General features: G+C 47.8%; 1 protein-coding gene across 1 annotated transcript in view; it reads right to left on the reverse strand.

The window, feature by feature from the left end:
- TPCN2 (two pore segment channel 2) overlaps positions 1-14,807 on the reverse strand; it is a 235,845-nt gene that overhangs the window by 135,177 nt on the left and 85,861 nt on the right. Inside the window, exon 6 of the mRNA XM_069221908.1 lies at positions 11,623-11,729. Within this exon, the coding sequence (XP_069078009.1) occupies positions 11,623-11,729 (107 nt within the window). The remainder of the gene's footprint in view (positions 1-11,622; positions 11,730-14,807) is intronic.

Raw genomic sequence — 14,807 nt, forward strand, 5'->3', positions numbered from 1 at the left:
TGTGACTGTAATGCATTTTATGCCTTTTCTTTCTAGGTACCAACCGCGCTATTTTTGATTGGACCAATAGATAGATGTTTTCTAAATTGTTTTGCATGAAGCCCAACATGCTGATGCTAATCTGATATGAGTTGAGGGCACGCAAACTTAACTGACAAATGCAGGGATTAATGACTGATGAGTTATCTTGCGGAGTTTTATGTATTATATATCTTTATTGCAGCTGATTCTGCTATTGCTCTGCACTGTAACCTTAGAATGTGTAGTGATTCAAGCTTTGATTAGAATGCGTTTCTTCTGCCACTTTGGACAACCAGTATTGTTCCTATATGTGTTCATTTGATTTTGAGATTAATCTACATGACTTTAGTATTGTTAATATAAGGGAAATAAAAGTACTAAAAACTTTACCAAAAGGTGTGGTTTTTCATGACTGAAAGGTCATGGTGAGTGAAATTTACTGATTTTATTGATTACTAAGGATTGTTGATTATTGTAGGAAGTTGGCTCTGTATGTGCTATTTCAAAGTAAGGAATAGCATGCACAGAGTCCAAGGGTTCCCCTTAGAGGTAAAATAGTGGTAAAAAATAGATAATACTAATGCTCTATTTTGTGGTAGTGTGGTCGAGCAGTAGGCTTATCCAAGGAGTAGTGTTAAGCATTTGTTGTACATACACATAGACAATAAATGAGGTACACACACTCAGAGACAAATCCAGCCAATAGGTTTTTGTATAGAAAAATATCTTTTCTTAGTTTATTTTAAGAACCACAGGTTCAAATTCTACATGTAATATCTCATTTGAAAGGTATTGCAGGTAAGTACTTTAGGAACTTTAAATCATAAAAATTGCATGTATACTTTTCAAGTTATTGACAAATAGCTGTTTTAAAAGTGGACACAGTGCAATTTTCACAGTTCCTGGGGGAGGTAAGTTTTTGTTAGTTTTACCAGGTAAGTAAGACACTTACAGGGTTCAGTTCTTGGTCCAAGGTAGCCCACCGTTGGGGGTTCAGAGCAACCCCAAAGTCACCACACCAGCAGCTCAGGGCCGGTCAGGTGCAGAGCTCAAAGTGGTGCCCAAAACACATAGGCTAGAATGGAGAGAAGGGGGTGCCCCGGTTCCGGTCTGCTTGCAGGTAAGTACCCGCGTCTTCGGAGGGCAGACCAGGGGGGTTTTGTAGGGCACCGGGGGGGACACAAGCCCACACAGAAATTTCACCCTCAGCAGCGCGGGGGCGGCCGGGTGCAGTGTAGAAACAAGCGTCGGGTTCGCAATGTTAGTCTATGAGAGATCTCGGGATCTCTTCAGCGCTGCAGGCAGGCAAGGGGGGGATTCCTCGGGGAAACCTCCACTTGGGCAAGGGAGAGGGACTCCTGGGGGTCACTTCTCCAGTGAAAGTCCGGTCCTTCAGGTCCTGGGGGCTGCGGGTGCAGGGTCTCTCCCAGGCGTCGGGACTTAGGTTTCAAAGAGTCGCGGTCAGGGGAAGCCTCGGGATTCCCTCTGCAGGCGGCGCTGTGGGGGCTCAGGGGGGACAGGTTTTGGTACTCACAGTATCAGAGTAGTCCTGGGGTCCCTCCTGAGGTGTTGGATCTCCACCAGCCGAGTCGGGGTCGCCGGGTGCAGTGTTGCAAGTCTCACGCTTCTTGCGGGGAGCTTGCAGGGTTCTTTCAAAAGCTGCTGGAAACAAAGTTGCAGCCTTTCTTGGAGCAGGTCCGCTGTCCTCGGGAGTTTCTTGTCTTTTCGAAGCAGGGGCAGTCCTCAGAGGATGTCGAGGTCGCTGGTCCCTTTGGAAGGCGTCGCTGGAGCAGGATCTTTGGAAGGCAGGAGACAGGCCGGTGAGTTTCTGGAGCCAAGGCAGTTGTCGTCTTCTGGTCTTCCTCTGCAGGGGTTTTTCAGCTAGGCAGTCCTTCTTCTTGTAGTTGCAGGAATCTAATTTTCTAGGGTTCAGGGTAGCCCTTAAATACTAAATTTCAGGGCGTGTTTAGGTCTGGGGGGTTAGTAGCCAATGGCTACTAGCCCTGAGGGTTGGTACACCCTCTTTGTGCCTCCTCCCAAGGGGAGGGGGTCACAATCCTAACCCTATTGGGGGAACCCTCCATCTGCAAGATGGAGGATTTCTAAAAGTTAGAGTCACTTCAGCTCAGGACACCTTAGGGGCTGTCCTGACTGGCCAGTGACTCCTCCTTGTTGCTTTCTTTGTTCCCTCCAGCCTTGCCGCCAAAAGTGGGGGCCGTGGCCGGAGGGGGCGGGCAACTCCACTAAGCTGGAGTGCCCTGCTGGGCTGTGACAAAGGGGTGAGCCTTTGAGGCTCACCGCCAGGTGTTACAGCTCCTGCCTGGGGGAGGTGTTAGCATCTCCACCCAGTGCAGGCTTTGTTACTGGCCTCAGAGTGACAAAGGCACTCTCCCCATGGGGCCAGCAACATGTCTCTGGTGTGGCAGGCTGCTGGAACTAGTCAGCCTACACAGACAGTCGGTTAAGTTTCAGGGGGCACCTCTAAGGTGCCCTCTGGGGTGTATTTTGCAATAAAATGTACACTGGCATCAGTGTGCATTTATTGTGCTGAGAAGTTTGATACCAAACTTCCCAGTTTTCAGTGTAGCCATTATGGTGCTGTGGAGTTCGTGTTTGACAGACTCCCAGACCATATACTCTTATGGCTACCCTGCACTTACAATGTCTAAGGTTTTGTTTAGACACTGTAGGGGTACCATGCTCATGCACTGGTACCCTCACCTATGGTATAGTGCACCCTGCCTTAGGGCTGTAAGGCCTGCTAGAGGGGTGTCTTACCTATACTGCATAGGCAGTGAGAGGCTGGCATGGCACCCTGAGGGGAGTGCCATGTCGACTTACTCGTTTTGTCCTCACTAGCACACACAAGCTGGCAAGCAGTGTGTCTGTGCTGAGTGAGAGGTCTCCAGGGTGGCATAAGACATGCTGCAGCCCTTAGAGACCTTCCTTGGCATCAGGGCCCTTGGTACTAGAAGTACCAGTTACATGGGACTTATCTGGATGCCAGGGTCTGCCAATTGTGGATACAAAAGTACAGGTTAGGGAAAGAACACTGGTGCTGGGGCCTGGTTAGCAGGCCTCAGCACACTTTCAATTGTAAACATAGCATCAGCAAAGGCAAAAAGTCAGGGGGCAACCATGCCAAGGAGGCATTTCCTTACACAACCCCCCCCCCAAACGAAAGAGGATGAGACTAACCTTTCCCAAGAGAGTCTTCATTTTCTAAGTGGAAGAACCTGGAAAGGCCATCTGCATTGGCATGGGCAGTCCCAGGTCTGTGTTCCACTATAAAGTCCATTCCCTGTAGGGAGATGGACCACCTCAACAGTTTAGGATTTTCACCTTTCATTTGCATCAGCCATTTGAGAGGTCTGTGGTCAGTTTGAACTAGGAAGTGAGTCCCAAAGAGGTATGGTCTCAGCTTCTTCAGGGACCAAACCACAGCAAAGGCCTCCCTCTCAATGGCACTCCAACGCTGCTCCCTGGGGAGTAACCTCCTGCTAATGAAAGCAACAGGCTGGTCAAGGCCATCATCATTTGTTTGGGACAAAACTGCCCCTATCCCATGTTCAGAGGCATCAGTCTGCACAATGAACTGCTTAGAATAATCTGGAGCTTTTAGAACTGGTGCTGAGCACATTGCTTGTTTCAGGGTGTCAAAGGCCTGTTGGCATTCCACAGTCCAGTTCACTTTCTTGGGCATTTTCTTGGAGGTGAGTTCAGTGAGGGCTGTCACAATGGATCCATATCCCTTCACAAACCTCCTGTAATACCCAGTCAAGCCAAGGAATGCCCTGACTTGAGTCTGGGTTTTTGGAGCTACCCAGTCCAGAATAGTCTGGATCTTGGGTTGGAGTGGCTGAACTTGGCCTCCACCTACAAGGTGGCCCAAGTAAACCACAGTTCCCTGCCCTATCTGGCATTTGGATGCCTTGATAGAGAGGCCTGCAGATTGCAGAGCCTTCAAAACCTTCTTCAGGTGGACCAGGTGATCCTGCCAGGTGGAGCTAAAGACAGCAATATCATCAAGATAAGCTGTGCTAAAGGACTCCAAGCCAGCAAGGACTTGATTCACCAACCTTTGGAAGGTGGCAGGGGCATTCTTTAAACCAAAGGGCATAACAGTAAACTGATAATGCCCATCAGGTGTGGAGAATGCTGTTTTCTCTTTTGCTCCAGGTGCCATTTTTATTTGCCAGTACCCTGCTGTCAAGTCAAAGGTACTTAAGAATTTGGCAGCACCTAATTTATCTATGAGCTCATCAGCTCTTGGGATTGGATGAGCATCTGTCTTGGTGACAGAATTGAGCCCTCTGTAGTCCACACAAAACCTCATCTCTTTCTTTCCATCTTTGGTGTGAGGTTTGGGGACTAAGACCACTGGGCTAGCCCAGGGGCTGTCAGAGCGCTCAATTACTCCCAATTCCAGCATCTTGTGGACTTCCACCTTGATGCTTTCCTTAACATGGTCAGACTGTCTAAAGATTTTGTTTTTGACAGGCATGCTGTCTCCTGTGTCCACATCATGGGTACACAGGTGTGTCTGGACAGGGGTTAAGGAGAAGAGTTCAGGAAACTGTTGTAGGACTCTCCTACAATCAGCTTGCTGTTGGCCAGAGAGGGTGTCTGAGTAGATCACTCCATCTACTGTGCCATCTTTTGGGTCTGATGACAGAAGATCAGGGAGAGGTTCACTCTCTGCCTCCTGATCCTCATCTGTTACCATCAACAGATTCACATCAGCCCTGTCATGGAAGAGCTTAAGGCGGTTCACATGGATCACCCTCTTGGGGCTCCTGCTTGTGCCCAGGTCCCCCAGGTAGGTGACCTGACTCTTCCTTTCTAGCACTGGGTAAGGGCCACTCCATTTGTCCTGGAGTGCCCTGGGAGCCACAGGCTCCAGAACCCAGACTTTCTGCCCTGGTTGGAACTCAACCAGTGCAGCCTTTTGGTCATACCAAAACTTCTGGAGCTGTTGGCTGGCCTCAAGGTTTTTGGTTGCCTTTTCCATGTACTCTGCCATTCTAGAGCGAAGGCCAAGTACATAGTCCACTATGTCCTGTTTAGGCTCATGGAGAGGTCTCTCCCAGCCTTCTTTAACAAGGGCAAGTGGTCCCCTTACAGGATGACCAAACAGAAGTTCAAAGGGTGAGAATCCTACTCCCTTCTGTGGCACCTCTCTGTAAGCGAAAAGCAGACATGGCAAGAGGACATCCCATCTCCTTTTGAGTTTTTCTGGGAGCCCCATGATCATGCCTTTTAATGTCTTGTTGAATCTCTCAACCAAGCCATTAGTTTGTGGATGGTAAGGTGTAGTGAATTTATAAGTCACTCCACACTCATTCCACATATGTTTTAGGTATGCGGACATGAAGTTGGTACCTCTGTCAGACACTACCTCCTTAGGGAAACCCACTCTGGTAAAGATACCAATGAGGGCCTTGGCTACTGCAGGGGCAGTAGTCGACCTAAGGGGAATAGCTTCAGGATACCTGGTAGCATGATCCACTACTACCAGGATATACATATTTCCTGAGGCTGTGGGAGGTTCTAGTGGACCAACTATGTCCACACCCACTCTTTCAAAGGGAACCCCCACCACTGGAAGTGGAATGAGGGGGGCCTTTGGATGCCCACCTGTCTTACCACTGGCTTGACAGGTGGGGCAGGAGAGGCAAAACTCCTTAACCATGTTGGACATATTGGGCCAGTAGAAGTGGTTGACTAGCCTCTCCCACGTCTTGGTTTGTCCCAAATGTCCAGCAAGGGGAATGTCATGGGCCAATGTTAGGATGAACTCCCTGAACAGCTGAGGCACTACCACTCTCCTAGTGGCACCAGGTTTGGGGTCTCTGGCCTCAGTGTACAGGAGTCCATCTTCCCAATAGACCCTATGTGTTCCATTTTTCTTGCCCTTGGACTCTTCAGCAGCTTGCTGCCTAAGGCCTTCAAGAGAGGGACAGGTTTCTTGTCCCTTACACAGCTCCTCCCTTGAGGGTCCCCCTGGGCCTAAGAGCTCAACCTGATAAGGTTCAAGCTCCAAAGGCTCAGTTCCCTCAGAGGGCAGAACTTCTTCCTGAGAAGAGAGGTTCCCTTTCTTTTGCTGTGTTGCAGTTGGTTTCCCAACTGACTTTCCTGTTCTCTTGGTAGGCTGGGCCATTTTTCCAGACTCCAGCTCTACTTGTTCACCCTGTGCCTTGCATTGTGCTCTTGTTTTCACACACACCAGTTCAGGGATACCCAGCATTGCTGCATGGGTTTTTAGTTCTACCTCAGCCCATGCTGAGGACTCCAGGTCATTTCCAAGCAGACAGTCCACTGGGATATTTGAGGAGACCACCACCTGTTTCAGGCCATTGACCCCTCCCCATTCTAAAGTAACCATTGCCATGGGATGTACTTTTCTCTGATTGTCAGCGTTGGTGACTGTGTAAGTTTTTCCAGTCAGGTATTGGCCAGGGGAAACCAGTTTCTCTGTCACCATGGTGACACTGGCACCTGTATCCCTCAGGCCCTCTATTCTAGTCCCAATAATTAAGAGTTGCTGTCTGTATTTTTGCATGTTAGGCGGCCAGACAGCTAGTGTGGCTAAATCCACCCCACCCTCAGAAACTAGAGTAGCTTCAGTGTGGACCCTGATTTGCTCTGGGCACACTGTTGATCCCACTTGGAGACTAGCCATACCAGTGTTACCTGGATGGGAGTTTGGAGTGGAATCATTCTTGGGACAGGCCTTGTCTCCAGTTTGGTGTCCATGCTGTTTACAGCTATGACACCAGGCCTTTTTGGGATCAAAGTTTTTACCCTTGTACCCATTGTTTTGTGAAGAGGCTCTGGGCCCACCCTCCTGTGCAGGTTTTTGGGGGCCTGTAGAAGACTCTTTACTATTTTTAGTTTTGGTTGTCTCATCACTCTTCCCCTGGGGAGTCTTTGTGACCCCTTTCTTTTGGTCACCCCCTGTTGAAGTCTTGGACACCCTTGTCTTGACCCAATGGTCCGCCTTCTTTCCCAATTCTTGGGGAGAAATTGGTCCTAGGTCTACCAGATGCTGATGCAGTTTATCATTGAAACAATTACTTAACAGGTGTTCTTTCACAAATAAATTGTACAGCCCATCATAATTACTTACACCACTGCCTTGAATCCAACCATCTAGTGTTTTCACTGAGTAGTCTACAAAGTCAACCCAGGTCTGGCTCGAGGATTTTTGAGCCCCCCTGAATCTAATCCTATACTCCTCAGTGGAGAATCCAAAGCCCTCAATCAGGGTACCCTTCATGAGGTCATAAGATTCTGCATCTTGTCCAGAGAGTGTGAGGAGTCTATCCCTACACTTTCCTGTGAACATTTCCCAAAGGAGAGCACCCCAGTGAGATCTGTTCACTTTTCTGGTTACACAAGCCCTCTCAAAAGCTGTGAACCATTTGGTGATGTCATCACCATCTTCATATTTAGTTACAATCCCTTTGGGGATTTTCAACATGTCAGGAGAATCTCTGACCCTATTTATGTTGCTGCCACCATTGATGGGTCCTAGGCCCATCTCTTGTCTTTCCCTCTCTATGGCTAGGATCTGTCTTTCCAAAGCCAATCTTTTGGCCATCCTGGCTAACTGGATGTCCTCTTCACTGGGGCTATCCTCAGTGATTTCAGAGGTGTTGGTCTCTCCTGTGAGGGAACCAGCATCTCTGACTATTATTTTTGGAGTCAGGGTTTGAGGGACCCTGTTCTCCTTGGATAGGACTGGTAGGGGGGAATTGTCCTCCAAGTCACTATCCTCTTCCTCTGAGTTGCCACCCTCAGAGGGGTTGGCCTTTTCAAACTCTGCCAAAAGCTCCTGGAGCTGTATTTTGGTAGGTTTGGGGCCCATTGTTATTTTCTTTATTTTACAGAGTGACCTTAGCTCCCTCATCTTAAGATGGAGGTAAGGTGTGGTGTCGAGTTCCACCACAGTCACATCTGTGCTAGACATTTTGCTTCTAAAAGTTGGAATACTTTTTAAGAATCTACAACTGGTTCTAGAATCTAATTCAAACTTTTACAAACTTTTAAACTCTAAAAGAAATGCTAAACAGGATCTAACACAAGGCCCTAGCAGGTCTTTTAAGAATTTAGAAAACTTTTCAAATTGCAAAAATCAATTTCTAATGACAATTTTGGAATTTGTCGTGTGATCAGGTATTGGCTGAGTAGTCCAGCAAATGCAAAGTCTTGTACCCCACCGCTGATCCACCAATGTAGGAAGTTGGCTCTGTATGTGCTATTTCAAAGTAAGGAATAGCATGCACAGAGTCCAAGGGTTCCCCTTAGAGGTAAAATAGTGGTAAAAAATAGATAATACTAATGCTCTATTTTGTGGTAGTGTGGTCGAGCAGTAGGCTTATCCAAGGAGTAGTGTTAAGCATTTGTTGTACATACACAGACAATAAATGAGGTACACACACTCAGAGACAAATCCAGCCAATAGGTTTTTGTATAGAAAAATATATTTTCTTAGTTTATTTTAAGAACCACAGGTTCAAATTCTACATGTAATATCTCATTTGAAAGGTATTGCAGGTAAGTACTTTAGGAACTTTAAATCATAAAAATTGCATGTATACTTTTCAAGTTATTGACAAATAGCTGTTTTAAAAGTGGGCACTTAGTGCAATTTTCACAGTTCCTGGGGGAGGTAAGTTTTTGTTAGTTTTACCAGGTAAGTAAGACACTTACAGGGTTCAGTTCTTGGTCCAAGGTAGCCCACCGTTGGGGGTTCAGAGCAACCCCAAAGTCACCACACCAGCAGCTCAGGGCCCGTCAGGTGCAGAGCTCAAAGTGGTGCCCAAAACACATAGGCTAGAATGGAGAGAAGGGGGTGCCCCGGTTCCGGTCTGCTTGCAGGTAAGTACCCGCGTCTTCGGAGGGCAGACCAGGGGGGTTTTGTAGGGCACCGGGGGGGACACAAGCCCACACAGAAATTTCACCCTCAGCAGCGCGGGGGCGGCCGGGTGCAGTGTAGAAACAAGCGTCGGGTTCGCAATGTTAGTCTATGAGAGATCTCGGGATCTCTTCAGCGCTGCAGGCAGGCAAGGGGGGACTCCTCGGGGAAACCTCCACTTGGGCAAGGGAGAGGGACTCCTGGGGGTCACTTCTCCAGTGAAAGTCCGGTCCTTCAGGTCCTGGGGGCTGCGGGTGCAGGGTCTCTCCCAGGCGTCGGGACTTAGGATTCAAAGAGTCGCGGTCAGGGGAAGCCTCGGGATTCCCTCTGCAGGCGGCGCTGTGGGGGCTCAGGGGGGACAGGTTTTGGTACTCACAGTATCAGAGTAGTCCTGGGGTCCCTCCTGAGGTGTTGGATCTCCACCAGCCGAGTCGGGGTCGCCGGGTGCAGTGTTGCAAGTCTCACGCTTCTTGCGGGGAGCTTGCAGGGTTCTTTCAAAAGCTGCTGGAAACAAAGTTGCAGCCTTTCTTGGAGCAGGTCCGCTGTCCTCGGGAGTTTCTTGTCTTTTCGAAGCAGGGGCAGTCCTCAGAGGATGTCGAGGTCGCTGGTCCCTTTGGAAGGCGTCGCTGGAGCAGGATCTTTGGAAGGCAGGAGACAGGCCGGTGAGTTTCTGGAGCCAAGGCAGTTGTCGTCTTCTGGTCTTCCTCTGCAGGGGTTTTTCAGCTAGGCAGTCCTTCTTCTTGTAGTTGCAGGAATCTAATTTTCTAGGGTTCAGGGTAGCCCTTAAATACTAAATTTCAGGGCGTGTTTAGGTCTGGGGGGTTAGTAGCCAATGGCTACTAGCCCTGAGGGTGGGTACACCCTCTTTGTGCCTCCTCCCAAGGGGAGGGGGTCACAATCCTAACCCTATTGGGGGAATCCTCCATCTGCAAGATGGAGGATTTCTAAAAGTTAGAGTCACTTCAGCTCAGGACACCTTAGGGGCTGTCCTGACTGGCCAGTGACTCCTCCTTGTTGCTTTCTTTGTTCCCTCCAGCCTTGCCGCCAAAAGTGGGGGCCGTGGCCGGAGGGGGCGGGCAACTCCACTAAGCTGGAGTGCCCTGCTGGGCTGTGACAAAGGGGTGAGCCTTTGAGGCTCACCGCCAGGTGTTACAGCTCCTGCCTGGGGGAGGTGTTAGCATCTCCACCCAGTGCAGGCTTTGTTACTGGCCTCAGAGTGACAAAGGCACTCTCCCCATGGGGCCAGCAACATGTCTCTGGTGTGGCAGGCTGCTGGAACTAGTCAGCCTACACAGACAGTCGGTTAAGTTTCAGGGGGCACCTCTAAGGTGCCCTCTGGGGTGTATTTTGCAATAAAATGTACACTGGCATCAGTGTGCATTTATTGTGCTGAGAAGTTTGATACCAAACTTCCCAGTTTTCAGTGTAGCCATTATGGTGCTGTGGAGTTCGTGTTTGACAGACTCCCAGACCATATACTCTTATGGCTACCCTGCACTTACAATGTCTAAGGTTTTGTTTAGACACTGTAGGGGTACCATGCTCATGCACTGGTACCCTCACCTATGGTATAGTGCACCCTGCCTTAGGGCTGTAAGGCCTGCTAGAGGGGTGTCTTACCTATACTGCATAGGCAGTGAGAGGCTGGCATGGCACCCTGAGGTGAGTGCCATGTCGACTTACTCGTTTTGTCCTCACTAGCACACACAAGCTGGCAAGCAGTGTGTCTGTGCTGAGTGAGAGGTCTCCAGGGTGGCATAAGACATGCTGCAGCCCTTAGAGACCTTCCTTGGCATCAGGGCCCTTGGTACTAGAAGTACCAGTTACAAGGGACTTATCTGGATGCCAGGGTCTGCCAATTGTGGATACAAAAGTACAGGTTAGGGAAAGAACACTGGTGCTGGGGCCTGGTTAGCAGGCCTCAGCACACTTTCAATTGTAAACATAGCATCAGCAAAGGCAAAAAGTCAGGGGGCAACCATGCCAAGGAGGCATTTCCTTACAATTATTGTGAATTGATTATTTGTCCATGTACTGGAGCTATGGCGAGAACATCTTAAACGAGTCAACAGGTTCATCGAACTATTTGCGTCCCCTTGTAAGTTTACTCATTAAGGTATGTTGCGCTAACAGAGGTCAATGGATACAGCAGGAAAACAATTGGTTTTCTTTTGGTGGTTAATAGTTTCTGCAAAGTACAAAGTCTCGACAGTATCTGGATTTTGGTGTCGTTGGGGCAGCTCATGATTTCATTCGCTGTTCATTTTGTTTATGGCTAATCATGTCTACCTCGAGGCTTGCGGAATTGTTTTCCCATATAGCTGCAAAGCGAGTTTGTGCCTTCTATGAAATGGACAACATATACCACCTGGAAAGCACAGTGTGGGCGAGAATAATTCAGCATCCAAGCCACAGAAACAAGTCTTTTTTTTTTTTTTATTTGACAAAAACAAACACTGATTGCGGAAAACGCTTTTGCTGCACTTGTTACATTCTAGGTGTATGATGTGGATGCACAACCATTTCGGTGGAGGAGATGGCCTTCAAGAGCATAAGTCACACATTATGGTACATTTTTTTTTTTAGTTTGTGAACCAAAACCTGCATGTGTGTTGTTCAATGTCACTAGAGAACTGGAGGCTCCTCCTGGAACAGCAGGTAACCAGGTGAAACTGACCTACCTTGCCATTTCAGGTAATGTCCTCTTGATGCACTTCAATGTCTTCTTCATCAAAGAAGAGTTCTGCAGAAGGAAGAAAGGTCGGAGGATCCGCCTTATCCGAATACCCTGCATTGATGGAAAGAAGATCAATCACGAACAGCACTAGGATGGCACAAAAAACAGAAAAACAGAAGAAGTCCAGGTAAAGGAGGTAAATTTAGATGACGATGCAGTGTGCAGATGGCTTCTGAAGAACACTCATCAAAAGGGACTCTTGGATTTTAGAGCCAGGTTACCAAAGGATACCACATAAGGAGGAAAGAATTTGAAACCTTTTAGAGACTTAATGCAAAAAAGAGAGGGATCCCTTCACTATCTAGCAGTTTTGACACTTTATATTTGTATTTCTGAGGGAGAGGTGACAAGTATCCCACCAGTGTGAAGGGGTGCCATGCCACCACCCTGAGCAGGCTAAGTCCAAGAATCAATCGTCTGAACAAGCTGGGAAACAGAAGACCCAGGCCTCAGGCATGAGTTGGCACGGTTTGGGTGCAAGATACTGGCAGACAGAATTAAAGTTAGCGACCAACTTCTCGGCACCAAAGTCTGGGCGTTTTTTTTTACCCCAAACCGAGAATAACTGCTGGGATCCAGAGTTAACCAGTAGATTTACCAGGCAGTTTTATATATATATATATAAATATAATTATTATAATAAAATATTTAAAAAAAAAAAAAAAACATTAAAATAAAATAATAAATATAATTAAATAATAATACAAATATTAATCATTTTGAGCCCGCCCTTGGCAGGTGAAAAGAGTCAGCACAAATGGTGGTGAAGGGGAGGTGGGCAGTGCTCCAGGGCACACTTCTGCCTCTCAGGGAGAAAGGGGTGTGGTAGCGGCGTCTGCTGACCCCTGAGCTGCTGCAGGGGCCAGGCGGGTGCCAGTCGATGCTGCCTCCCACACAACCTGCTCCACGGCATTGGTCACCTGCACAGTGTCTCCAGGCCTAGAACTGTCAGGTCAGGATTTTTCGGGCCTCATAATTCAGAGCCCAGACACTCCCGTAATGACAACTTTGAGGTATTTTACCCAAAGTTATCGCTGTCGATGAAATACACCAAATCTTAATATAGGCCTTAATAAACTGTATTTTGCAAGTGTTCACATTGTGATAGCTTAGACAAGTCTGCATCTTGTGCAGATGGTCAAGCCGTTAATTTCTTCATCTGCACGGTACCTTGCTTGTTCAAGCCCAGTACAGATCTGTTCCCCACCACTGTGTTCCATTCTGTTCAAGTCTGGCCCACTGACACTTAGTACACATTTCAGTTGTGTTCCAATCCCCCCAACCCTAACGCCCTGACACAGCACTGGCTCTGAGAATTGGTCAGTTTTTCTCTTTCCTCACAGTACGCCCCTGCAGGAAGACCAGAGAATCTCCTGATCTGGAATAGCTTAGGGCACCACGTAAGTCATGGCTCCTGTATCTTCTTTGATGTTCTTAACCTGCAGCTCTTGGCCTCTCAGCCCTCATCCCAGGGCCTCATGATCTGGTCCCTTCATATGCCTGCAAGATGCTGATCCCATGTCATGGTCAAGTACCACGCATGTTCATTGGGTTGGATTTGTCTGCGGATGCGGGGCTCTCCCACCTCCTCCGGGATGGAGGATCTGACAGAAAAAGTTTGTACAGAGTGTGTGTGATGCCCGGGGAGTACAGTGGCCACAGGCCAGGCCAGCAAACACCTGGCAGGTCTACATGGGAATGATCATGAGAAACATTCAGAAGTGACTGACCGTCAAGGGAGAATAGAGCCCACTGGCTCCCAACATCTCATTACCCAAACTCACACAGACCTAAATTTTAGACATTAATTGTATCGATCCAAGGAATCAGAAAATACACAAACTGCATTTATCCACCCAATCAAACAGAAATCTGCATCCATCAATCGTAACATACACAATCTTCATGTTTCAGCACACTGGGGTTAACTTGAAGTATTCTGTCATCCCTCCATTCCTTCGCCTGGCCGCCTTTTGGGCAGGACTGCGCGTAGTTGCGGCCCTGCATGAGCCACTGGCGTTCCCTCAGTGTTTCCCTATCACAGGGAGGTTGGCAAACAACGCTTTAAAACAGACCCTTCCTAAAAGGCCCACACTTTTTATTTTATTAGTCTGTGTATCCAAGACTCAATCAGAATACAGACTCCGGCAATTCAGTGTTGTAGTCTGACTGTAACAAACTGTGGTGATCACTCACTAACTGAATTGGGCAAATTGTTCTTTTTTCTGAAATACAATTGATGATCACCTTGCCCCTGCCATCTTCTACAGGAAGTAGAAGTAAAATTAAGACATTGTGATCAGCGAGCAGCATTCAGCGTATGTGAAGAAGCAGTGATACGGGAAGGATGTTCATACAGAATAAGCAGGTGTGGAGTTCAGGTAGAATTTGATCAGACTGCCTCAAACAGGACAATGATGGAATTGAATGATACAAAGAAGGCTAGAACAGGGTGCTGTGAGATGAACCACCGTGGGCACATCATTTTGGGTAATCACCCCACCTCATACATTTTACAGTTGCTGAAATTTTTTATGTTGCTCAGCGATTTCATGAAGCAGGGTGAATCAAGTAAAAATGATAACCTATGTATCCCAGTGTCTTTGGAGTACAAGTAGCACACATTTTAATGGCACTTTTTTTGGAGTACAAATGAGACGTGCCTGTGAAGCTTTAGTGTTGTATTGTGGAGAGACAGATTCCCTGGAACACATTTAGGTAGAGTCACAGACGACTCATTCTTTTAGCAGGTGTGTGATGGAGAGATCAAAAGGCCAGTGTCAAGAAGGGTCTGTGCATGTATATTCGGAAAATGCAGAAGGCGCGCCAAGGCGAGCCCATCTGCACCCACCTGTCTGACCAGGGCCAGGACCCCTGTGCTGTTGTAGTCAGAGGTAATAATATATACAGTAGACCTGGGCGAATTCCTTGAACTGCAGCTACTGCAATTTTGCTCGCACTGTTTTTTAGCAATTGTGTTGCAGATTCTACTCCCCACCCCCCCACCCCCACACACTGGCTAGCCGAGCACCACCTCACTAAGATATTTCATTCTTTTTTTAGTTTTAATTGCTGCACCCTTCCAAAAACAACACCAATACCTATTTAGCTTTTTATGTTACTATAACC

This window comes from Pleurodeles waltl, chromosome 3_1 (genome assembly GCF_031143425.1).
Source record: "Pleurodeles waltl isolate 20211129_DDA chromosome 3_1, aPleWal1.hap1.20221129, whole genome shotgun sequence".
NCBI classification, from domain to species: Eukaryota; Metazoa; Chordata; class Amphibia; order Caudata; family Salamandridae; genus Pleurodeles; species Pleurodeles waltl.